Source organism: Callionymus lyra, chromosome 3 (genome assembly GCF_982586985.1).
Source record: "Callionymus lyra chromosome 3, fCalLyr1.hap1.1, whole genome shotgun sequence".
Classification (NCBI taxonomy): domain Eukaryota; kingdom Metazoa; phylum Chordata; class Actinopteri; order Syngnathiformes; family Callionymidae; genus Callionymus; species Callionymus lyra.
In genome coordinates, this window is record NC_141820.1 from 21359717 (window position 1) to 21385801 (window position 26085).

At 38.6% G+C, this 26085-nt stretch overlaps 1 protein-coding gene across 5 annotated transcripts; it reads left to right on the forward strand.

Annotated features, from left to right (window-relative positions):
- The first annotated feature begins 3 nt into the window (after nt 1-3).
- LOC148083821 (tetraspanin-8-like) lies at nt 4-6037 on the forward strand. 5 transcript variants are annotated; one of them, XM_087786996.1, is made up of 10 exons: nt 4-1751; nt 1875-1993; nt 2174-2227; nt 3378-3485; nt 3556-3629; nt 3774-3873; nt 4506-4601; nt 5293-5325; nt 5393-5476; nt 5675-6037. In XM_087786996.1, the coding sequence occupies exons 2-10, from the start codon at nt 1934-1936 to the stop codon at nt 5744-5746; spliced, it is 681 nt and encodes a 226-aa protein (XP_087643122.1). In that variant the 5' UTR covers nt 4-1751; nt 1875-1933; the 3' UTR covers nt 5747-6037. The 5 variants fall into 5 exon arrangements, with proteins under 5 accessions (XP_087643122.1, XP_087643123.1, XP_087643121.1 ...); XM_087786997.1 differs by having other exon boundaries at nt 4-1993; nt 3556-3630; nt 3784-3873; XM_087786995.1 differs by having other exon boundaries at nt 4-1993.
- The last annotated feature ends 20048 nt before the right edge of the window (nt 6038-26085 follow it).

Consider the following 26085-nt stretch of genomic DNA (forward strand, 5'->3'; position numbering starts at 1 on the left):
TGTAATTTTCATGATAGGTACACTTCAACTGTGAGAGACAGAATGTGAAAAAAATCCAGGAATCCACATTGTAGGATTTTTAAAGAATTTATTTGTAAATTATGGTGGAAAATAAGTATTTGGTCACTTCAAACAAGGAAGATCTCTGGCTCTCACAGACCTGTTACTTCTTCTTTAAGAAGCTCTTCTGTCCTCCAATCCTTACCTGTATTAATGGCACCTGTTTGAAGTCGTTATCTGTATAAAAGACACCTGTCCACAGCCTCAAACAGTCAGACTCCAAACTCCACTATGGCCAAGACCAAAGAGCTGTCGAAGGACACCAGGAAAAGACTGGGAAGAGTGAATCTACAATAGGCAAGCAGCTTTGTGTGAAAAAATCAACTGTGGGAGCAATTATCAGAAAATGGAAGACATACAAGACCACTGATAATCTCCCTCGATCTGGGGCTCCACGCAAGATCTCATCCTGTGGGGTCAAAATGATCATGAGAACGGTGGGCAAAAATCCCAGAACCACACGGGGGGACCTGGTGAATGACCTGCAGAGAGCTGGGACCAAAGAAACAAAGGTTACCATCAGTAACACACTACAACGACAGGGAATCAAATCCTGCAGTGCCAGACGTGTCCCCCTGCTTAAGGCAGTGCATGTCCAGGCCCGTCTGAAGTTTGCCAGAGGGCACATGGATGATACAGCAGAGGATTGGGAGAATGTCATGTGGTCAGATGAAACCAAAGTAGAACTTTTTGGTATAAACTCAACTCGTCGTGTTTGGAGGATGAAGAATACTGAGTTGCATCCCAAGAACACCATACCTACTGTGAAGCATGGGGGTGGAAACATCATGCTTTGGGGCTGTTTTTCTGCTAAGGGGACAGGACGACTGATCCGTGTTAAGGAAAGAATGAGTGGGGCCATGTATCGTGAGATTTTGAGCCAAAACCTCCTTCCATCAGTGAGAGCTTTGAAGATGAAACGTGGCTGGGTCTTCCAGCATGACAATGATCCCAAACACACTGCCCGGGCAACGAAGGAGTGGCTCCGTAAGAAGCATTTGAAAGTCCTGGAGTGGCCTAGCCAGTCTCCAGACCTCAACCCCATAGAAAATCTGTGGAGGGAGTTGAAAGTCCGTGTTGCTCGGCGACAGCCCCAAAACATCACTGCTCTCGAGAAGATCTGCATGGAGGAATGGGCCAAAATACCAGCTACTGTGTGTGCAAACCTGGTAAAGACCTATAGTAATCGTTTGACCTCTGTTATTACCAACAAAGGTTATATTACAAATATTGAGTTGAATTTTTATTATTGACCAAATACTTATTTTCCACCATAATTTACAAATAAATTCTTTAAAAATCCTACAATGTGAATTTCTGGATTTTTTTTTTTCACATTCTGTCTCTCACATTTGAAGTGTACCTATGATGAAAATTACAGACCTCTGTCATTATTTTAAGTGGGAGTACTTGCACAATTGGTGGCTGACAAAATACTTTTTTGCCCCACTGTATATGCCACATCAAGTTAGATGGCTGACCAGATTTTGTCCAGGGACTGAGTTTAAAATTGAATTCAAAGAAAACTTTAATTTGTCTAAGTATTGCAATTGTTTATGGATATGTTGGTTCATGTCAGTATAGGTTAAGATAAAAGGGGACGGTAGGGACCACCCCCTTGTATTTATAATAACTGCTAGATTGAGCGTCACCCTCTCTCTCTCTCTCTCTCTGCTGCAACAGAAGACCGGGTGAGTTTGCCTTCTTAACTACTGAGTCATTTTTAACTATAGGATGCGCTTTAATTTAAAATCTAAACATGAATGAATCAAAAATATTATAAAAAAAACTTTGTTCATAATTCCATTCGACAGTTTGACGTTGAACCTCTGGCGAGTCTTTTGAGAAACGCATCGAACAACTGAACCTGAAGATGGGAAAAGTCAATCTGTGCCTCAAAATCATCTTAATCATCTTCAATGCTGTGTTTGGAGTAAGTGGAAAAATATATTAAAGTGAGACTTATCACAGTTCAAGTTACAATTGATATATTCTGATATTAAACGTATATACTGCTTGTCTGTTGTAAATTCTGGACTTTAACCATCATCAAGTGTATCAAAGCTACATTTAATTGGTAAACTTTTCTTCAAGCATCCCTCTCTCCCCTCAGATCATTGGATGGCTCATGATTGCAGGATTGGTGAAAACACACGGTGAAATAGATGTAAGTATTCTTGTTGCTCTTGAAAAAAAGTTTCCACTGTAAAGGTTACAAGAGGTTTAGATATGTGGCATTTAGTTTAGCTATTTAGTGTCTCTAAAATCAAGATGTCTACTTTCTCAACACCTGAAGTCTTTGCAGAAAACCAACAAATCAAAATGCCAGGCTAAAAGTCAAATAAATGATGAGGAAGTTGCTGTTTTGAGGTCATGAGCAAGCTCAGTGAAACCTCTCACCTTGTTTTTTTTTTTAAAGCATGAGGAAGTTGAGGACAAATTGAAATTGAAAAGTTAAGGTATCAAATCTGTTCTTCTAAATTGTTGTATAAATCACTTGCAAAACATTTTTAAAGCCATGGTGAGACACAAAGATTAATTTATTGCAGTTATTAAATATTGCACCTTAAAACCAATTGTTAGAAACCAAACACCAAAAATAAATAAAAATATGTTTTAAAAACCTTACATAACCCCGCAGAGCTTTCCAATGTTTTTTCCAATAGGGCCGAGAAAGAACAATGCACTTGCCACCCAGCAGGGGGCAGGAACCCTTAACTGCGAGGAAGCCCTCCAAAAACACATGTGGGTGAACTGTGGGATTTGGCTTGGAGTGCCTTGCATGCATTCATAAAACCAAAATGACTTCTCTGTGAAGAAAGTAGCTGTTTGCCTGACATCATTACCATCTACGTAACCAGGATTAGGGAGAATGCCTTAGAGTCTTGCACTCCTCTCCGAACTCGGCCAACACGAAGAAGCTGCATGCCTTGATGTTGTGGCTGGAGCTCAGTCAGACAATGCAGGAGGAAGGAGCTTCTGTGGGTGCTGGCCACCTGATAGATGATCACCTCCATGAGGACACAACACAACGTTTTCCTACACAAATGTCACAATTATGTTGGGATCACAAAGTAAGACAAACTTGGTGCAAATAAAGCTTAGGACATGTCGCCGCCCCAGCACAACACTACGGTTTCAAAGAGTAGAAACAAGAATAGTCCTCCCAACTGCTAGGGTGCGAGTGCATTTTTGTCTCGCAGTGGCCAGGCTCCAGGGGATAAACCATCAGCGGGGCTCTGCTGGAGGGCCAAAGCATGCATGAAGTAGAACTTTGAAACAGTGTAATATTTTTTTCTGATCTTGTCTTGCTGTAGCTGAGTGTGGCTGTGTTGGGGTGTTGGCTGTATGCCATCAGTGCCGTTGTTGTCTCCATGCTTGGAATCCATGCAGTATGCAATGAGAAAGTACTCCTCCTTAAAATAGTATGTACACCAGTGACTCCTAACACAGTATTCCATCATCCTATTATCTAATAAATGTGTAAATATTTAGTCTGCAGGACTCAAAGCTCTGGCACTGGTGGGATGTCTTGTCCTTGGATTCATGGTTCTTGCAGAAGGTATCAAGGTATTTATATTTACGTCCTTTTTTTAAAAAAACATTTATGAATGATAAATCTTTTTCTTTTTTGGAGATTACATAAATATCATGCACAACAGTTTTACAACCTAAATTGTAATATCCATAAATATGGTTTTGTTCCCTATTCTGTCCTTACAGATTCGACAGCGCTTTGATGACCCTGACTCTGTGAGGGAACTAATGCAGTTATCTGAGTGGCGGGACATGCTTGACATTGTACAGAGTGAGGTAAAATACTCTTTTTATATCTTCGTATACTTACACTGTTTCTCCTCTGCTGGATCAACGAGTGACACTGACTGAAAAGGCTATTAATTGTTACAGGGGCGGTATGCAAATTGAGTTGAAAAGGAGTTGGAAAATAAATGAATGATTCACACCTTCAATACAGTAATTTTTATCACTGTTTATGATCATCGATTGTAAGTCATTAAAAGCTTGTTAATGTTTTTTTTTGTGGTGGATGTTTTGAGCTTTGAGCAAAGTGGACACACGGTCTAGTAATTACCATGTAATTACAAATAACACAAGAGTTAATCAATGTTGACAGATGCCTAAAGCTCAGAAAAACACCCTTTACTTTAGCCATGACATTAGCATGGATTATAAAACATTTTCCTGTTTTTATAATATATTAAGTCCACCCCAAGTAAATGTATGGTTATTATCTGCATAACATCTTCTTTAAACCTCGTGAATGTATGTAAGGTCACCATGTTCTGAACTTACAAAAATAAAACACTGCTACATGGAGTGGACCTTTGAGGGTTTTTGGGGTTAGGGTTGAGTTTTTGTTTTTTTCATGGACTTCTGACTCATATTGGAAATGAACATGTGATTGTTCACATCTTCTGTTGCAGGGGAGGTGCTGTGGACTGGCGAGTGCCAGAGACTGGGGCGACAACATCCCTGACAGCTGCTCCTGCTCTGGAGATGGTTGCATTTATCGACCACAGGTTCGTATTGGAAGCTAATATGTCTTTCATATCAAGTAATTAAAGTATCTTCCTCTCCAAGATGCACTAAGTCTCTCATCATGACCATGTTTTGAACTTATTACTTTATAATGTTCTCTACCGTCTGAAATCTCAGCGAACAAAAGGTTACAAGAGCAGAGTCGATTATGACCTAATAATGGCTTCACTCCTCCTCCAGCCAGCTGTAATCACACCCCGCTTTGCTTATACAACAAGTCCCTTGAAGGTGGTGACTTCAGGGTTGATGATGCGCGGTGACGAACATCAATGCTTGACCAATCACGGCAGAGTGGTTGTGGTTAGGGTAAACAAGATTTAATCTCCAGAACAACGTTTTCAGTGGCTAACACATTTGTGTAAATATATCAATAAAAATAGATTTTGTACAAACAAACATACTGATGAGTACAATAGAGTCCAAGATCTATTTAAGACACACTTAAATCAACACATTAGTTGCCCTTTAAGTTTGGTACTTGCTGTTTCGTGGGCAAAAAGATGGAGGGACACAAGAGCAACTCAGGCTACAAATACGTTTTACATCAAGACTGCTGAGAACGACTGAATGAAGCAAAGGAAAAATTCAATGTCACAATACCAATGAAGAAATGCTGTTTTTTGAGACGTGAAGGTCGCTCAATATCTGCACCACATTGCTTCTGTGTTTCAGGGAAGCAGCGGTCCAGTGCAAATCTACGGAGAGGTAATGATTCCACTGACAACATCGACTCAACAACCACTACTTTAACCAAATCACTACTTTATTCTAGACTTGTGGCAGGTTGATCTTAGACTATATTAGCCCCTGGTTCAAGATTGTTCTGGGAATTCTCTTCGGTTTTGCCGCATTCTACGTAAGTAGAGATCCGACTTTATTGATCAATATAATAGAATGGTATCAATGATTTATACTTACTGTTCGGCCTAATAACCCATGAGTTTTCTATGTCTTAAAAACATGTTTATTTCTTCTTGTATTTTCAACAACTTATTTATCATATGATCTTTAAGTAGGATTTTGAACTCTTTTTTCCCTCTATATGATCTTACAGCTGTTGGAATTTCTCCTGTTCCTCCTCATGATAAAGCAGGTCAGACGTGCAGACGGCAATGTCTCTGTCTAAATGAAGGGCCTCGGAGCTTCCCGGGGTCTCTATGGTCCGCGTACGAATCACCTTTTTGTTTCGGCCATTCCGGACGACAAATAGTGATTTACTAAACTGCTGTCCTTGCCTTGCATTTTAGAACCTTTTCAAAAGTTAGTAGCTCTTTATCATTCATTTTATATCATTATTTTTTCAATATTTTGCATTCCTATCTATAAAGAACCTTAACAGTGGATCAGGGAAAGTTCTGGTGAATAAAACGTGTGTAAACTGTAGTAGTGATAATAAACTTGCTTTGGCTTAAATCTGTTTGATGTGTGTTTCTTATGACTCTTGCACAACTTCAGCCCGTGTTGTCTAAATAATTCAAACATTTCTTGAATGTTTGACACAAAGTGCATAAATAGAACAAACAAACAAACTCATGTATTGAATGTAACCGACAGACTAATGTTAAACTGAGGAACACATTACGTTTCATTAGTTATTTTCTTCTTTCACTGCTTCCTGTTTTCTTGTTATCATTTAAAATAGTCTATGTAAATTAGTTAAATAATTTAAGAAATTAAAATATTTTGTTATTCTGTGTATCCACACAATCTTTTCCTTTAGGCTACTTCCAGCAGGGGTCGCCACAACCAACTTCATGTCCTCTTTCACTACATCCATAAACCTTCTTGTTGGTCTTCCTCTAGACCTCCTGTCTGGCAGTTCCAACCCCAGCATCCTTCTACCAATATACTCACTATCTCTCCTCTGTACATGAACAAACCATCTCATTCTCTCTGACCTTATCTCCAAAACATCTAACATGTTCCTCCTACATTGACTCATTCCTGATCCATCTTCGTCTCTCTCAAAGAGAACCTCAACATCTTCATCTCTGCTACCTGCAGCTCTGCTTCCTCCCTTTTCACACAATGATGAATGACAATTGTTTTTCTTTTTCTTGCAGAATTTACAACATCAATTTAATTCCATTGCAGTTTTTACAGCTGTCTTTCCCCATAAACTCATTTCCACTGAATGTTTGCTAAAGAGAAAAAAAGTATACATCTAGACCTATGGCATGCACAACTAAAATAACCTAAAATACCTTTAAGAGAATCAAAAGAAATGAGAGTGCAAAAATAAATGTACAAAAGAACCTGAATCAATACCTGAAAAATACCTTTGTAAAAACGTTTTTAACGTCATTTTTACTTCCATGCAATTTCCACATTTTCCCAGCAGATGGAGCCCTTCAGACAAATATAAGACAGTGGTATATTGTGCTGCATTCAGGTGCTGATGGTCGATTTGTCTCTTTATCCCTGTTTTTAACAGGATATGCTTGTGCGAAAATCTTCTAGCCAACATTTTATTCGAATCAAAAGAGATCGTTTGTCTGCCATGTACTGCAGATGATGAACAAAAGTAGAAACTTGTTTCTGGTTGGTTTGGTTTCTACGTGGGATGGTATTGTAACTAAACAGTCAGAATTTTCCTTTTTGTTTATGATGTCATGAATTTGAATTTTAAAACAATATATCAACATAGAGGGCATGTTCACAACCACCACAGAAGTAATAATATATTGACAATTTTAGTAGTCACTAAATTTTTTTTACTTAAACTTAAGAATAACTTTCTGTGCACAATTCAAGAACAACAACAAATCAAATATTGCATAATATTGCAAAAGGCAAGTTCACAAGCTAAGCTTATATCATCTCAAGCACTAGGTTTTGTCTTGAAGGAGACAGACTTGCAAATCCAATGTTATAAAAGTTTTCTGTTGACGATCATAAACAATACTTTACTAAAATAATAATATTCATTTACACACATGTTTCCAAAGGGCTGTTTCTAGGTGGTGATTTTACAAGAAAAAATGTGACTTACTGTTTGTCATCAATGTGTTGTTAATGGAATGTTTGGCTCTTTTGGAACAGGACAACATCTTGAATAACTACAATAAGTGTTGAGTGGAAACAAATTCCTTTCTCAAACTGGGCACAATAGTCACTAATGAATCAGCCCAGTGAACAAAGAACTATATTTTAAGAAAATGATTAGTTATGAGTTGAATTGAATTCATAGACAGTAATTCTGACTAACAGACAAGACGCAGGGTTAAGGGTCGGAGTTGAAGAAGAACAGGAAGGATGAGATTGGTAATATATATATATATATATATATATATATATATATATATATATAGTGTATTTTATAGGAACAGCCCACGTGGTGAAGTTTAGAGACGGAATGTTTTGGATGCACGATCACAGTGTTGGTCAAAGAATTAGACCCGGCTGCAGAAAAACATTTAAGGGTGGCATTACATTTTTTAGGGGGGCAAACTTTTCAACCTAAAAACGTATTGGCTTTAGGCTGAACAATGGCTCTGGGAGTACTCGCACAGTACAGAGAAATAATTCCCCCTTTTACTAAAAAGTGACGTTTGATCCCAAAATCGAAAAAAAACAACAAAGTTTAGTGCTGTGTCCATTTATTAAACTAAAACACTATAACATTTCACTTCTACTTAAAACATAAGCACTGAAGTCAAGCTGAACACTGGATTGAACAATCAAATACGTTTTCATCTCATTGATGATCACCATGTCAGGTGTGATGTGTGATCTGTTTGATACTTAATGAAGCCCAGTTGCTGAAAAATATTATATATATATATAAATATATATAAAGTTTTTTTAAAGGGCACCAAATGACCAACATGACAATATAGGCTATTTAGTCATTCTACAGGAGCCTTGTTTTTAAAAGGTACAATAAAAACATTACTGAACTGAGCCCAAGTCCAAGGCAGGTGTCTTGGTGCGTTCAAGTACCGGCTTTAGCTGCAGCTACTCTCTCAGTTTGAATGTTCACTCCAGGGTTCAGGTTGACTTCAGTGTGTTTTCAGTAGACATGGATGGCGCTGCTAACCAATAATGTCAAATGATAACAATAACTGTAGTGGAACCTAATGACCACTTGGGTGCACTGTTCTCTTGACATTGATGGATGTGTGTTGAGAGATCGAAGACGATAATAAACAAACATATTTTGAATCCCGGATTGCTGTTAGCGTTGTTGAGTGTTCTCACATGAAAATAACTAAAGAGTTGAACTACAACATTGTTCATTTACATCACCTGTAATAGGCCAGCGCTTTGGCTTCGTTCGACAGGGCAGAGGGTTGACCCCTCTTATGAAAAGGTTGATCAAGTTTGCAGTGGCAAACCTTAGATGGAAGATGTTGGAAAAAAAAGAGAAGCAAAATAAAGACAGGAGCTAAATCTTGTAGTCATTTATCGGATATTGCAGAGCGACTGTTTCACCACCAGATGGCGACATACCAAACAGAATAAAGTGGTTTTAACGAGGATCGACCACACATGTTCAGTCTTCAATATTTTATTTTTTATTTTGTTTGAAGGAAATAGACATTATCAAACACAGCAAAGACATTTCAACACGTTTAATTGAAAGGTTGCATTAAAAATCGATAGACATGAAGCAGCAGTACTGACCTGATGTTCTCATGAGGTGGTCCTAAAGTTTTGGAAGACCTTTCGTCCAGTGGACGTGAGGTGTTCACTACATGATCGTATTTAGATGTAGCTGTTTCTGAAGTTTCAGAATATCCACCTGGGTGTTCTGTCCCTCCTGAAATCCACAAAGTGGAGAGATTGAATGGAATTTATGGTTGAACGATGGACGGATTAAAAGAGGGAACCAGAGGTGAAAGAGAAGCGAGAGGGAGGAAAAGAGTGTGTGTAATGAGGCCTGACTTGGTTAATACCTCAAGGCGAGGTCTGCCTTCTGATGCCGACACACACACACACACACACACACACACACACACACACACACACACACACACACACCCCCACACACACACATACACACACACACACACACACGGATGCACAGAAGGCACTTTGATTTTCTTTTTAAAATGGAAGCAGTGAAATACAATTACCGAGATGAATGAGAGCCGTCGATCAGACACTGACAGGTCTGTTTTACTGTTCCAGGAGATAAACGACGACGATTCCTTCAACTTTTCCACATCAAAACTTTGACGTCCACCAAAAATACATCATGTAACAAGTCGATAATGATGGATTGATGATGACCAACCTTGATCTGGATCAACAACATGATCTCCGTCCACAATTTATGTTCATTTAATGGAAAGATGAAGTGATTGATTGACAGCAGAAACATCCCAGCAGGACACAGGTTTATTCAAGGTAGATATTAGATATCTGGACTTGATTTCCTGTTGAGACGAAGTGGCCACTCATCGCCTCAGGTTTCGACTCGACATGATAAACATCGTATGTCGTTCTGTCATCCATATGTTGAATCAATGTTATGCGGCTTTGTTTTTCAACAATATTTGTCCTTCTTATTTTTTTTTAAACCATCATTTAATACAAGTTTTTTTCTCCTTCTTTGTCCAGGATTTTGTTAACACGGTTTATTGTTTCCTTGTCTAAAACCACAGACTGTCTCACTTTTACCCTCTGCTTAACATTTAGGTGATATTGTATTTTGAAAAGCTTCATCTGTGACATTTTCTCAGGTTAAGAATGTGACCTAAGGCTCTGAACTTAAAAAACTAAGAGACGCCAGAGATGAAAATTGGTTTAAAGTCGCAACCATTTTACTTGCAAGGAGAGTTTAATACAGAACCTTCTCCTCGAACGTCTCATTTTCACTCATTTTCAGTGAAAACTGTTTCGGTTAGAAGTTACAAGTCCAACGCAAGTTATTGATTATCCAAGACTTGAGACATAAAACAGAGACCGGAATAAACGAATGCTGTTCAATAAAGCATAAAAACGTTTATATACTGTATCTTCTCCGAGTAAAAGAGGTACAGGTCATTTACAAGATTCTCACACATTTAATTTTCAACTGAGACTAAGGATTGTTTAAAACACAAGAAATGATTAACAAGCGGTTAAGCAAATTTGACAAAACAATCAAAACACTCATCACAGTATTTTCCATCACATTTATTATGACTAACCACAGTTTCTGACTAAACCACCTACTACGATAACGTTTATTTTTTATTTTTTTTATGGCACACCTTGTCACCATCATTTTATTCTTAATCAAGATATTTTTATTTGTCCCTGACTTCCTTTATCTTAATGAACCCTCACCAGCCTTAATGACATCACGTGGTCTCCAAGGAAATGTAAGTTCCCTTTCCTGTTTAAGGGAGGTAAAGATAGGCCTGACAGATTTTCTCTCACCACCAAAAATAGCGATGAATCTCAGTTTATGGAAAAGTCCATCTGTCCGTCACACAGAACATTAACTACACCTCCGAGGGTTTGCCCCGCTCAAAGTTTTCAATTGGGATTTTGAGGGGGAAGCAGTCGAGTTGGAGCCTCAGGTCATAGTTAATCATGTTCCTCAACCCAAATTTAGGTGGGGCGCACAGTAAAAAAAACATTACCTTGGAGGTTGCTATCATTGAAAGGTCGCCCAATGAGTTGTTTGGTTGTCCGGGGCCCCGGCAAAGTTGGCACAAAAACTTGAAATTACACAGAAAACACATTGCGGACATTTAAAGCCCAAAAAGGGTGAAGTATATTGAATGGAATAGTCAGGCAATTGATGTAAGAGAATCCATGCACAATTTCCGACCAATTTGAGGTCGGCTTCTGCCACAGTTTCTTTTTCACTTTACGGCCATTTTTCCACTGATGAATTGCCGCCAAAACATAAATGCAAAACTTTTCCAATCATTCAAAGACTTTGCTCACGATTTTTTTAAGTCTCTGACACGAACAATACAGCAACAGTCAGATTGCGAAGTCTGTGCAAAATTCCGTCATTTCTATAAAATTCGGTGTCAGGGGGGTTGGAGATCAAAACATTGAGAAAAAATTGTCCAGTTTTTGCTTTATCATTGTTTTTCTCATCTTTACCTTTTTATTCCCCAGGATTAAGGTAAGCAATGACCAAAGAGTGATTGTCGTAGAGCCTAACCATGTCACAGTCGCCCAAAAAAGACAAGGTTTTATTTCCCCAATTTCTTTCCTTCCTCTTTCCTAGCACAACAATTCAAAAGTTTGGGGATATTAGCTATATTAAGTTTTTTTTTATTCTTCACACATGGTCAAATCTACGTGGCCCTGAGTCGAGTCTGGAGTCAGGCCTCAGGCTTCCATAAATACATATGCAGTGGTGGAGGTCGTTCACCTTGACCCAGAGACCACACAGGGGATACCTCAAACACATTTGTTTTCGGGCCTCTGGTTCACCTTGACCGAGAGACAACACAGGGGATACCACAAACACATTTGTTTTTAGGCCTCTGCTTCACCTTGACCTAAAGACGACATAAGGGTTACATGAAGTCTCCCGCCTTAGTTTCAACTAAAGAAAACAGTGTCTTTGTAATAACAGGGACATAAGAGTGTTAGAAGATCAAATGATAAATTACACTTAAAAACCCCACAACGTATATTATATTATTATTAAGGTCATTATTTGAATATTATATATGTAACACTAACAACAATAACAACGACAACAATAATAATAACAATAATTAAAATGATATAAATACATTTTGATAGATTTTTGCACTTTCAAGAGCTCATAAAATGGACTGTAAATCACAGATAGTAGCTTCTACTGTCACCATCTTTCTCTCTGCTGTGCTCCTTGTTCTCACCTCCCGTACAGTTTTCACTTGAATGTTTCATCACCTCAGAAACTGTTTCCTTCAACTGAGAAAAATCTCTAAATTTAGGAAAATGTTGTCGGAACATGATCTGGAGCTTGTAATCCATGCGTTTGTTTCTTCTCGTCTGGACTATTGTAACAGTTTGTTTTCATGTCTTAACAAGAAGGATCTGTCTCGCCTGCAGTTGATTCAGAACTCTGCAGTGAGAATTCTAACCCGCTCAAGTAGAAGAACTCACATTTCTCCAATCCTTAAAACTCTTCACTGGCTTCCAGTTTCTTTCAGGATCAACTTTAAAATGATGGTTCTTACTTTCAGATCTATTCATGGTCAGGCTCCTCCTTACATCAGTGATCTGATCCAGCCTTACACCCCAGCTCGGGCTCTGAGGTCTGTGGATCAGAATCTACTTATGGTTCCTCGCACATGGTTCAGAACCAGAGGAGAGAAATATTTTCAGACTGTTGTTCCTAAGCTTTGGAACGATCTTCCTCTGTGTTTGCGCTTGATGGATCTACTGACTCCTTCAAGAAACATCTTAAGACGTTTCTATTTGTTCAGGCTTTTCCTTGATTTTCTGGAACTCCTGTTGTGTTATCAGTTTTATCTTGACCTTTAAAGTATATACTTTATTGAGTATTGTTTTGATTGTTTAAGCGCTTTGTGACCCTGGTCTAGAAAAGCGCTATACAAATAAGAATTACTTACTTACTTACTTACTTTGTAGCTTCAACACATGTTCACTCCCTCCGTGGTAAAGATCTCGCGCGGCTGAGCATCTGAGGATACACGAGCGCCTAAAAACAAACAAATTAATTACCGTTTGCTAGCCCAAGAGAAAGAGTCCGGCTCAATCTTTCATCGATCCCTTGAGGGGGAAGAAAGAATCCAATTAGCGATTAATCAGATCTTATCAACATTGATTCATTAACAACATGTTGCTGGTAACACCCACATCGGTTTGTTTAAACCTTCCATCTGTTTCCGTCGCCTGTTTCAGTTAATCGCTGATTTAGGGTCGTTAAAAAAAACTAAAACACAGAGTAGTGATCATGGATTATTCACCCCCCGGCCAAGACGAGGCTACCACAGATTAATCGTGGGCTTTCTGGTGGTGACATTAAGCAATGAATAAAGTTTCTTCCTGAAGTTTCATTACAGGACTTCTAGTAGCGAAATATCTGTTTAACTGAAGTGTTGAACCTTCAGATCACCATAAACAAAAATGATCACATAATCTCTCTATTCACAAACTTAATTAACTTTAAGAAACTGTTTTAATATAGTTTAAAGTTTAAAATATATGACTAATTTTAAAGGTTTCTTTGGATCGTGCTCTTGTTCCCAGATATCTTTCCTCTAAAGACAACTCTATTTTGACAAAATACTCCCACATGAATTCGAAATGTTGTTGCATATAGTTGATATAAAAAGTCATTTTTAACACTAAACAGAGACTTTTGTGGTAAAGTTGTGGGTTCTTTGTTCCGCAAATTTCAGTTGGGACAACATTTCAAATCTGTTGTGATTTCACAGCTTTATTAACATTTATGTTAAGCAACAATTTCCCCAGTTTCTAGTTTAAATGTCACTGATGTTTAGTTGAACTTTAGGACGCAATATGAAAATCTTCTAATGCACTTTAGAAAACACAGGACAACCAAACTAATTAAACAACTTGTTTATTGTGGGTTTAACATGCAAGATCTTAACCACTGGACTGCTTGTCACATTCCAATGTCATTTTATTGCATGAGTCTCAACAGAATCATTATTATTTTTTATCCTTTAAGTGCTACGATCATGTTCAAGAGCGCTCTTAAGAACGCTGTGAAGGAAGCGTTAGTGTTTCCTGGAGAAGCTCTTAGCTTAAGAAGATCTTTCACTAAGAAATAACATTTAGGATGGAGCAGACTCACTCTTAGAAGCCTTCTTAGCGACTGAAAGCTTAGTGATCAACGTCCGGGAAATGCATATCATTCACTTCAAAATAAAAACACAATGATCAGTGATGAAGAAAGGGTTTTTTGAATTATAGTGATGGTCTGATGAAGCGTCATGAAGCAGTGTCATTATCTTCAGAGTCCACTAGATGGCGGTATCTGCACTATTTTCTAAGTTTCTTAGTGTTCTAATGAAGCATCACATCATTTTTAAACTGATGGTGCCACCTACTGACCTCTAAACAACATGACACTGTTTCATGAAGCTTCATCACTATTGAATGACATGTTTAAGTTTTCCACACTCATCTGCATATTTACTGTACTATTATGACCGAATCATTAAACATTAAATCATCTTTGTGGGGCAAAATAACCCGTAAAACAACATTAAACTCACACTTCAGCATTTCAAAATAAATCAACATTTATACATTAATTTTACTGCACTGCTCGTCATACGCGAATGATGCATTCAAGGCCGTAGAAGTTTTATAAAGAAATATTAAAACACACACAAATGAATGGTTTCCACTTTAATGAACCAAGTGAAACATGTAAACTTATGAGCTTTCATAAAATAACTCACTATCACAGATATCAAGGAAACAGAGCGGGTTCACCTACTGAAGATGTTGCCAAAGCCCTCTATGAACTTCTTACGAAGCTTCTCTGGCTTGATCTTAAGGTTCTACTAAAAAAACAGTTAAGAAAATGGGAAACGCACGTGTCTTAGCGCTCCTTTTCAGCCGAAACGGCGGTTGGTACAACAGTGCAATACTGATCATTAAACCTTAAAACGCTAAATAAAATAATAATATTTAAAAATAAATTAAATAGTAACGGAGAAAAGTATTGACCGTGACAATGATTAATTCTGATGGTCGAGGGGAAAAAACTGCTCTTGTTGTGAAGAATTCAACTCTAAAAATGTAAGACTCAGCAGATACTTCCACTAAAAACATTAAATACATGGATAAATACATGTCCTGCCTCAGTTTGGTTCGTGACAGGATGACGTCTCCGTGTGTTGACTCGTCCAGCTGAGCTCAGTCTAATCGCTCCTCATATTAACAGTACGTTCTGCACGTCGGCTGGTTCCATGACTTCCGCAGCTAAATGCCAGGGTGGGTGAATATGTTAATTTCGGGGGGGGGCTCCAGCTCGCCACTGTGTGATCAATGAGGCTTCTGGCTGTTTGCTTCAGTTTCGACTGCTGTGGGGCGCCGGATCATTAAAGGACCGGCAGAGACGGGGCCCCGAACTGCTCGATGAAAAATGATTTCACTCATTATGGAATGCACATATTTTTCATAAGTTAACGTCTCCATTTATCTTCTTCGGCTTTCTTTGCCCCGGAATGTTTCCTGCGGAAGGTCAGGGAAACGGCGGAACCTGAAATGATGAAGAGGACGTGAGCGAGGATCGATATTTTCTCGGTCGTGGAGCAAAACATTTACCTCACAAATGATCCTTGTGTTTCAGAATTCACAGTCTACGTCTGCTCGATTTCAAACTCCAGCCTAGGTACATGAGGATTTCCTCAGCCAGAGTGTTGTTATAATTGAGTGGTTCCACCTTTGAAGGAGGAGAATTGTTGTCATGAACAACCATACCTTCAAATGCTTGGATGTTCATCTTCTTTGTCCTGCACTTTTATTATTGTGTCTTCTTTTACTTTCTCTTCTCAGTCACAGCTGGAGGTCATCACCACAATCACTTTTCCACCCCAGCATTCTTGACGAGTGGGACATTCTTTGAACGCATCTTCAGTGGACCTTGTTCTGACCGAATGAAGTCGGTATCAGACACATGTATGAATAGTGGTTTAAAAACCTGTCCTGGCTCGCGCACATCATGGAAATGCAGTTTTACGTTTTACCAAAACCTCAGCAAAAAGAGATGGATTTTAGGGGTGGCTACAGCAGCAAATACTCACCTGTCAGTCATGTCAACCACGCCCCTTATCGCTCAAATTCAAAGAAAGTGATGAATGGGGATATAGTTAAGAGAAATGGTAGAAGATTAAAAGCCGACCAGTTTATGTTGATAGTGAACTAGTGTTTTATACTCAAGCTGTATAAAAGCCAGGTTTTAAATATGTTTTTTAACGTGGCTAAAGTTTGTTTTTTTGCTGGGTAAGAACGTGACATTTTTTTTGCAGCAAGCCTCCAGCGGACACTAGATGAACTGTAGCTTTTTGCACTTCCCCATTAGATTTACTTTTTAAAAACCACGATACGCATCATGCAGGTACCTAAAAGTTATCTGTACTTCCTCTTACCAGAGTACACTCTCTTCACCATCTGTTATTTAAAGTTGACCCTGAGAAGTTGATTTTGTTTTAGATTTTCAAGAGAGTGTTGGCTGAATTCCGTTCCATTTCAAGAGCTCTCTTGTCAAAAAGTCTGTAATCGTATCAAAACTAAAGTGCTATTAATAACATAATACTTTTCAAAGTATGATTTGAAGTAATAATTTCCACCATGTAGTCATTTTTGCAGAGAGCATGGATAATTATTCCATGTACGGAAGTCCTAAATAGAACAAGAACTTGGTATATTTATTAACAATTTATTTGTCATGGAACGTTAACAACAAAGACCTAGGAGCAGAAGACAATGCACAAACAACATTTACAGTAAATAAAAAAAAATACAATTCACACAGTTCAAACAAAAAACACCTCATAAAAGTCCTCGACCTAGTGTCACAATCACACTCCGTGTCCACATCTGAATAAATCCAAATGAACCAAAAAAGGAGGAGGTCCAGAAACAGGGTGTGGACAAGATGCACAAACCACTAGAATAAAGACCAAGTCAATGAAAACTCTTTCTGGTCCTAAAGAGTCACGATTATCAAAAATCCAACACCCATCAAGGAAGGCTGCAGCGACGGAAGTCCATCCAACCGGGCAGAACTGTAAAACAAGCTGACGCCAGTCTATGGAAAGTCTGGCGGGTTGGAGGCAGATTACCAACAGCCAAGCGTTATTAAGAAGCCCCAACAGACCGTCTGGAATCGCATCTGACAACTGCATATAACATAATGGGAAACACAAGACAGGTAATGGCAAAAGCAGCGGGAATCATTACATTCTTTTTTTTTATATCCTTGATAATAGTAACCTTGTGATACTAAACTTTTGAAAATAAAATGATAGTTTACCCTGTAAGGATAATGAATTTAGCCAGTCATTATTTCAGACCACCCAGTACGCTAACATGTGCTGCCTATTATCAGATATACGCTGAATATTTAAGTGAAATCAATAAAGCCCTTGGTCTCCACAATATTTTGTATAATATATTAGTAAGTAGTTAGATGAGGTGAGTTAAGGTATTTTACCGTTTACTCTCCTGTGATGGATAGAAAAGGTAAAGGTGAAATCTACCACCCTATAACACTGTATCTTTTTAAGATGAGAATCTGAATTTGTGAATCCCCAATTGTATAAAACTTTAAACTAGGTCATAATAAAACTAATTATATTTACAATTAAATATTTGCTGATCAAATGTCCTATAATGACTCAAAAGCAATGCAAAGGCGCCACAGTTTCATGGACCTGCTGAGAAACAGAAGGATTGATTATTTAATTTGCTGTGGGAGTCAAAAGAAGAACAAATCCTCTGACTCCAGATAATTTCAGTTCCTTTCGGTTTTGGCCGGCTCAGCATTCTTCCACTCAAATGAGAACACAAGTCTTAGTTGCCTCGTAAAACCATTTACCAAACTTATTTTTTTTGTTCAGCGCTTTGTAGGGGAGTCAGCAGCAGACGAGAGAAAAGTCACAAAAGGTCGCGGCATCAACAGTTCGCCGGAGCCCCTGATAACATTCAACTGCGGCGAGCGTTTCGGAGTGGAAGCCGTGATTTATAGAAAAAAGTTGCTCATCATTACACTGAGGGATGAATATTCACCGTCTCCTCCTTCCGTCTGTTTAATTCTGGGCAGGATTCCATTCCTCCTTCCCTCTGCTGGAATACACTCGCAGCAGTCAATAGCTGGATAATGGAAGCACAATTTATGACTTTAATTTGACCAAACGGGGTCACGCCGCTTCTGTCCTGATTACTGATCTGAGAGGTCAGTTAAGGATGATGAATCCACACACACACACACACACACACACACACACACACACACACACACACACACACACACACACACACACACACACACACACACACACACACACACACACACACACACACACACACACACACACACACACACACACACGTGTCCGCACCTCCGCACTGGCTAACACGGATATTAGAAATCATGGCGCCGCGGCTGATGGCTATTGATTAATTCTGAATAACTGGTGATTAATCGCACAATCAGGAAACGCATTTCCTGACTTCCTGCAGATTTGAGCGTAACGACGGTTTGAACACGGAAGCCCATCCATCATATTTATCCAAGGAGAAAGGAAAGACGTGGGTGTTGTCCATCAAAAGATGTTCTCGCTCAAAGATTATAACAACAATGTGTTTTGAACTTTTCCACTTTGGTTGTTTATCTTGATATCCAACCCTTGTCTTATCTCAGGGTCAAGTTGACCCCCGTATCCCTAGTGTTGTCTCCGTGTCTTTCACTAAAATAATTAAAGGTTACACAATAAAAGGTTCAATAGCATAGCATATGTCATGGTCACTTCCTGTTGACCTTTTTTTGCGTATGATCACTTCCTGCTACTTGTGCGTCTCGGTTTTCTGGTGGGTCTGTGAGTTCTGTACCTGAGCAAAGTCTAGATGATCATCTCGCTGGCGCCTTAAAATCGTGTCTCGACCTTGGACGGACATTCTGAGAAGGTCGTGCCTCATCCTGTTCCTTGTTGTACTTTTGCCTTTTTGATTGTATTCCCCTCTTAAATTTATATTTGTGTAAAACATTAACAACTCAATTCAACCCACTTTGTTGAGACTATATTGACAAAATGCATCAAGTGAACAGCATTGTCGAAAGAAGAGATAGGGGGCGCTACTGTGCGAGTCACTCAAAATAAAACCGAGAAATGAAAATCTAATTTTAAGACTTTGGTTAACTTTTCAAGTTTATATATGTTGAAATAAAAAAATTCTCTACCTCCTGCCTTCTTTAATTTTCATGTAAATACAAGTTTAAAAAAACATAAACGCTTGTGTGTGCGTGTTGTGTATTCCTGTGCTGCACATGCTGACCCTGACATCAGAATCATAAGAAACCAGTGTTGTAAACACAACATAGGGTTATCCGTGGTGTCAGTACAGAATAAAAGATACATAGACTTTATTGAGATAACACACATAATAAGCAATAGATAAAAACAGAACCAAGTACCAAAGCAGCCATTCTGTTGTGCCTATGCCCGGTTTGAGCAGGAGAAAGGAGAGAAGAAAGACTCTTCATTTCCTTTATATTAGAATGTGTTGAAAAAAGGTGATTCTAAATAAGTCAAATGTATCCTTAACCAGTATCCATCCCATGAGGGGAAATTCAGTAGTGCTTTTTACAGCCATTCACACATACTGATGGGAGTAGGCTGCACACCTGTGCCAAGTCTACCATCAGGAGCAATCAGTAAAGTGTCTTGATCAGGGACACAATGACACAAGCTTGTCTGGAGCTGGGATTGAACCTGCAACCTTTTGGACTGCAGGCAACAACTCTACCATCTGAGCTATGTCGCCCCAATCTGCCAATGTCTGCCAATCAAATAAAATCCAGCTACCACGTATAGATCAAAACAGTAATTAATGATTAAAAAAAGGGGCTAGTTTGTTATTTGATTTAAACATTATTTATTATATTATATTTGTATAGCGCTTTTCCAGACCAGGGTCACAAAGCGCTTAAACAATCAAAACAGTATTCAATAAAGTATATATTTTAAAGATCAAGATAAAACTGATAACACAACAGGAGTTCCAGAAAATCAAGGAAAAGCCAATGTTTAACTGTTCTTATGGTTCCACAGACAGACAGTTCCCCTCCTGCCCTGTAGGGGCACCAGCTCTAATAGCAAATTCACCTTCATCTGTTGCTATAAATGGAGTATGTTTACTCCACTTCCTGCTTCCTGCTAACTGTTGGTATGGATTTAACTGGAGTGTCCGGCTTTTCTCCAGTAAGTAGACTGAAACTAGACTTTTAATTTAAATTGACGTTAATAATGAATTAAATGTCGTCTTTGTTTGTTGTTGAATATCTTACAATAAACATGAGCAACTTTTGTGATTAACTAGTAGATTGAGATCAACATATTTAAAGTTAAAAACAACAAATGTTTAATTTGTTTATTCAAGACTATCCAGTGAAGCTGTGCTGTTATTATTTTACCACTTTTTTTTTCTACACCCAACATTAGATTTTTCTGAGACATTAATGCAAGTTAATAAAACAACTTGTCTTCTCGTGTCACACACCGCCATTTTCTTTCACCAATAATATTCAACCTCTTTGACAATTATAATTGAAAACTCTTTTTACCATTTGAAATATCATCAATGGCAATTTGATCAACTATACAGCAGGTGGCAGAAGTGTTCCAGATATTCTCTTGAACATTATTTAAGTCTTCACATCATTTGCAGATGGAGATAAACACACAGGACTCTACACAACTTTTCTGGTGGAGGTTATGAATTGTTTTCTAGTGCTTTGTGGCTTCAAAAACTATTACGGCTGGTTCATCCAGTTCCCTCTCTTTTGTGAAAAATGTTCTCCGAACATAAATGACTTCAGGGCATTTAGTGACTAAGCGTCTTAAAAGGGTATTCCGGATTAAATCAGGTAAAAGAGAGCATCATGGGAGGTCAGACTGAACGCACTCATCTATTTTTATAATTGACATTGCCACGAGGCAAACAACTGCGGCTGCCAATTCCGACGAGCTTCACTTATCTCAGCTGGCATCTTCCTAGAGTCCACACATATGGATTGTGCCATTTAGGAAAGTCTGGAAAGAAAGCCAGAGTGCAGCCGAGACTCCTCTGGGAAGACATGGAGGTCTGTTCACGATTTAATGAGTCCCTCTCAGTGCTTGTTGAGCTCTTTCATTTCAGAGCCGAGAAGACGGACCTGCACCGGCGTCCACTGAGGTGAAACATTCGGGTTATGAAGAGGCTGTAAAAAAAAAAGAAAGTTGGCTGAAAAACAAGTGGTTGATTTGTGTCAGGAGAGAGTAGTTCGGGATGTCTGTGGGAGTTGATCTATTCTAACAAGAAAAGACGATAAAGTCTTTTAGTGGTCGCACAGGTGACAGATTTACGCGGCTAAATGGATGGAAGTGAGCGGCGGCGAGATTAAAAAGTAACAAACAGAAAAGCTAACATTATTAAACTGCATTAATGCAGAGGAAGTGAAGTCATTTATTCTTATTATGTTTCACTCTTTCAACTTTCAATTTCTGGCTTTGCAAATTCAGCAGAAAAGATTCAATGAGCGTCAAGTTAAGGATTAGGTTGGAAAAAACAAACAAATAAAGATTAGCTGTAGTGTAGGTGATATTCAAAGTGGTGTGAGCTGGTTGCATGTTGACAAATACAAGATATATTTGATCGACTTATCGGCAACCAATTTCATAAAGCTTACTTACTTACTCTAAGCTTCTTAAAATAATTAGGATATGTTTGCAACATACTGTAAGAACATTTAACTCAATGACTGCAATTGATGTATGAAAGAGTTAGAATGTTAGTTAAAGTTGTAACTTGGTTTCAGTCCATCCTGGAATGTACATTTATGTAAATTGTTGTTTCATATTTACTTTTTACCACCTGCTGGTGATACTGCAACAAATGATTCATTTACTCAGGTAAAAGTGCATAGAGAGAGGTTGTTTATTGTGGAATTAGATCTTTGTTTTATATTTGTTTTAAGTTCTGCTTGTTAAAGATGTTGTTGTTTGTGATTCTTGGCTGCGGTTTAAGATTTCATTTTCATTCCAAATGTCACATATTTAAATCAAGTTATAGATACACATACATTTGACCTTTTTGAAACGATAATAGTCCCATACATTTCCCATTATGTTTCGCTAACATGCAAATATTAGCTAATATCTTTAAAAGACCAAAAATACGTCAGGACTGAAACTAAATTTTCCCGCACATCGACCGACATATAAACGCCTCACAAGGCTGAAAATAAATCACTTGGCAGTACCAACCTTGAAGAAATACCTTCTTGGTATTTAAAGAAGGGTTGGTGAAAGTATGGTCTTATAGTTGAGCATGACTTAATTGACATGTTTCCCTTAGACTTCTGAATCTGTTTTATGATAGTTAATCCTTTTACGTGACATTTCAACGCTCAAAATTATACTCTGACAACTCTATGAAGTAAAATCTTTAAATGCCCATATTTAAAACCCAGGCATTGCCAACAAAAGTACATTTTTGTCCACATGTCGCTCTCACTCACTCACCTGATTTATATTTCTGTAAAGTTGGAATTCGTATTTACTTTATATTAAGATCTTCAAAATGATATTGATATGACCTTGATCACAGAGACAAACTAAGAAAATACATTTTGTGACTGTTGTGAAGGTTGAAGACAAAACATTACAAAAACAACATGACTAGAACTCATCAAAAACGATTATCCAGTCTTTACACAAAGAAAGAAAATCACAAAGGATAACGAAGACAAAAGAAAACCTTCCTTTAAAAAAAAAAAAAAAAAAATCGGAACTTTAAAAGATGAAAATAATAAGTAATGGAAAAAAAACAAGGTTTGATATAAAGCTTCTCTATGTTCTTTCAGCCCAGTTTTTGGTCCAGGTCTCAGATGAAGATAAAAAGGATTGAAGATCAGGTGAAGAGGAGAGTGCAGGCAGGGTGGATGGGGTGAACTGAGGCGAAGGATTAGCAGCTCGGGTGGATTTATAGAAGTGTGACGAGACTTGACGTGTTGGGTTGAGACACGCTGACACGGAGAAACGCAGATTAAACGCTAGAGAAACGACAACTGAGGTCAATGGACGTGAAGATCGGTGGGACGGACTTGTGGATTCTGAAATACATCAGTGACACAAAAACCTCATTTCAAAAAGATAAACTATTAAGTGAATTACACGTGTTCTTCCACGTCTACATTCATCCTGGAACAGTAAGCTCCTTCTCAAACACATGCATTATTTTCAAGAGATAATTGTCTTAAATTCTTCAAACAGGTTTTTTGAATTTGTATTTGAATTAATTTAAGCCTTACAGTTTACTCCTCAGTTCCTTCTCTACGAGCCTCAAATGCATATTTGAATCTTCAAACAGCAAACCTAATGTGTCTTAAAGTGCAACATTTGATTATTTTATGGGGACTTATTGCTCAAGTTGTTGAATTGAACAACTGCATGGAAGATTAATTTAAATCCACGACAAGCGTCATTTTCAAATGTTTTCATCTTCCTCTCAGACAGACACGTCCTGTCTGCATTAAATGATAATTTCCTCTGTTATCCTTCTTGTAGCTGAACGTGTTCTTCCTGAAGAGCACATTTGTTCATATAAATGAAGGTAGATAAGTGTAATGTCTGCTCTGGCTCACCGTGAATAACTCTGAGAGCAGCGGCTGAAGCGCTCTCTGTTTTATTAAAACTGATGCTTAACTTTTGACATTTGCTAAATGATTTAGTGGCCTGATGCGTTTTTAAAAACTACCACACGGAAATCATGCTCTTTTGTGGGTCGCTAAGAGGCTTCGTGAAGACGAACGTCCATCATTCTCTCTGCCAACGAGGTCATGTGATCATTTGCGTTGTGTGAAATAACTCAAAAACTGATGAACAGATTTCAATGATGGTGTTGCCTTATTCTTCGCCTACTGTGTGTCTATTTTGATGTCTCTGGAACACTTCTGCCTCCAGCTGGTGTGTGTATTGTTTGATATTTCAAATGCTTAAAAAGACATTGAGTTATATAAATAAATGAAGGGAAACGATATTGGGTAAAAAATGGCAATGTTGGTGTTTAAGAGAACCTTAGCAAAGAACTTCGGTATTTTCTCTGTAGCAAATAAGAGCTGCATCTGTGTGTGTTTTAGTGTGTCTTTATGCATGTGTGTGCGGTTTTAATTCATGCATTATTAGTGCCATTAAGAAGACGTAGTATTGTCCCTATGGCAACCTAGTGTCATCGCCTCACACACACATTGTGTACTTGTTTCCATTAACACAATCAACCTCTCAGTGGCCTTGGTGTAGATGGCATCTGTGTGGGTGTAGAGTTTTTCTCTTTTTTGTTTACTTCCTGTTATGAAAAATCAAAAGTGGACAACACTTTTAGTCGCACAATCACGGCTGATCCACAGACACAACACGCTCAAATCAATAAAGGAGAACACGACACACGTACATTCATGTGCATTCCACCAGAAAACGAATCGATAAACGCACATCATCATAGACACACATTCTGGAAACACAATTTCTGACAATGCAACTGGACGCAAATCTACACAGACACTACATGCATAAACAAAAGTTATCTGCAGTAACACTAAACACACTCTGCTATGCTTCCAATATGACAAATCAAAATTACACATCAATACACAAATGTAGACTGACACGTGAGCATGCTATGTGTGTCACGCATGGACAAGGATGTGCAAAAACACATAAAAAAAATACCACAAACAGAGACACACACACTTTAAAGGCATGCACGCAGATGCACGCACGCACACACGCATGCATACACACACTCATTAACTTAGATGCACACTCACTCTCGCAACACAGTTGGCACACAAAAAACACACTTGTTCAGGCAGATTCACACACAACTCAAATTGACTCAGAGAAACAAACTCACTTACTCTCACAGCAATACACACACCTACACACCAAATGACACACACTCCCACTCATACTCTCACAGCTACACACAGACGCACACAAAGATGTACACACTAACTAACCCACTCACACAGGCAGCCAGAAAAGACAAAAACAGAAGTGAAATGAACATGAATTAATATAAATCAATAAATAGTAAACATAAAACCACAATTGTGTAACTGTCTGTCCGTGAGAGGAGTCGAGCTCGAGGTGAAACAGGTGTTGGTTAATTTCCCTCCTGTGAGAATCGATCCGTCAAACATTTGTAGGATCTTTCTTGGGGGAGTCGCACCGACCCGGAACAGTAGGAGGTTTCCTCGAGTTGTTTGACCCTCGAGGGTCTCCATCACTCACAGGTCCGTCCTCCATCTTGATAGTCAAGAGGACGTGAAGACTGCGGCTGAATAATGTCCGCTCCTGAGTGTCAATAAAATGAAAATGTCTCATCCGCAGACTTCATAGCGAGACGCTTGATCGATCTGATCGCGGTAACAACTGATCCATCAGTTTGAAGCATCGCTCTTCCATCCTGCCATCCGTCAGCTCGGGCAGACAGACCCGATACTACGGATCAATCGGTGACCAATAAGGTCACGGCGAACACGGGCGACAGCCAGGTTTGCTCACGGCGCTCTTCTTCGTTTAGATAAATACATCAAATAAATTGTTCACTTTTTCAACATATTTCAGCTCATAATGCTCATGATGTACTTCCTATCATCGCTCCTCTCTGGAATTATTTCAGAAAACGATTACCATCTGGATCCACAAATATTTTGAGGATGCTTTTCATCCTAGTTATTGATTCCCTCCTTAATGGCGGGAGGAGGTTCCGTGAAAACTGGGCCTCTTTGCTCCAACTGCTGCCCCCATG

Coding starts and splice junctions, on each gene's coding strand:
- LOC148083821 (XM_087786995.1), top strand. CDS start 1,934: ATGGGAAAAGTCAATCTGTGCCTCAAAATCATCTTAATCATCTTCAAT. Junction 1,994..2,173: donor TCTTCAATGCTGTGTTTGGA/GTAAGTGGAAAA, acceptor CTCTCCCCTCAG/ATCATTGGATGGCTCATGAT. Junction 3,486..3,555: donor AAGTACTCCTCCTTAAAATA/GTATGTACACCA, acceptor GTAAATATTTAG/TCTGCAGGACTCAAAGCTCT.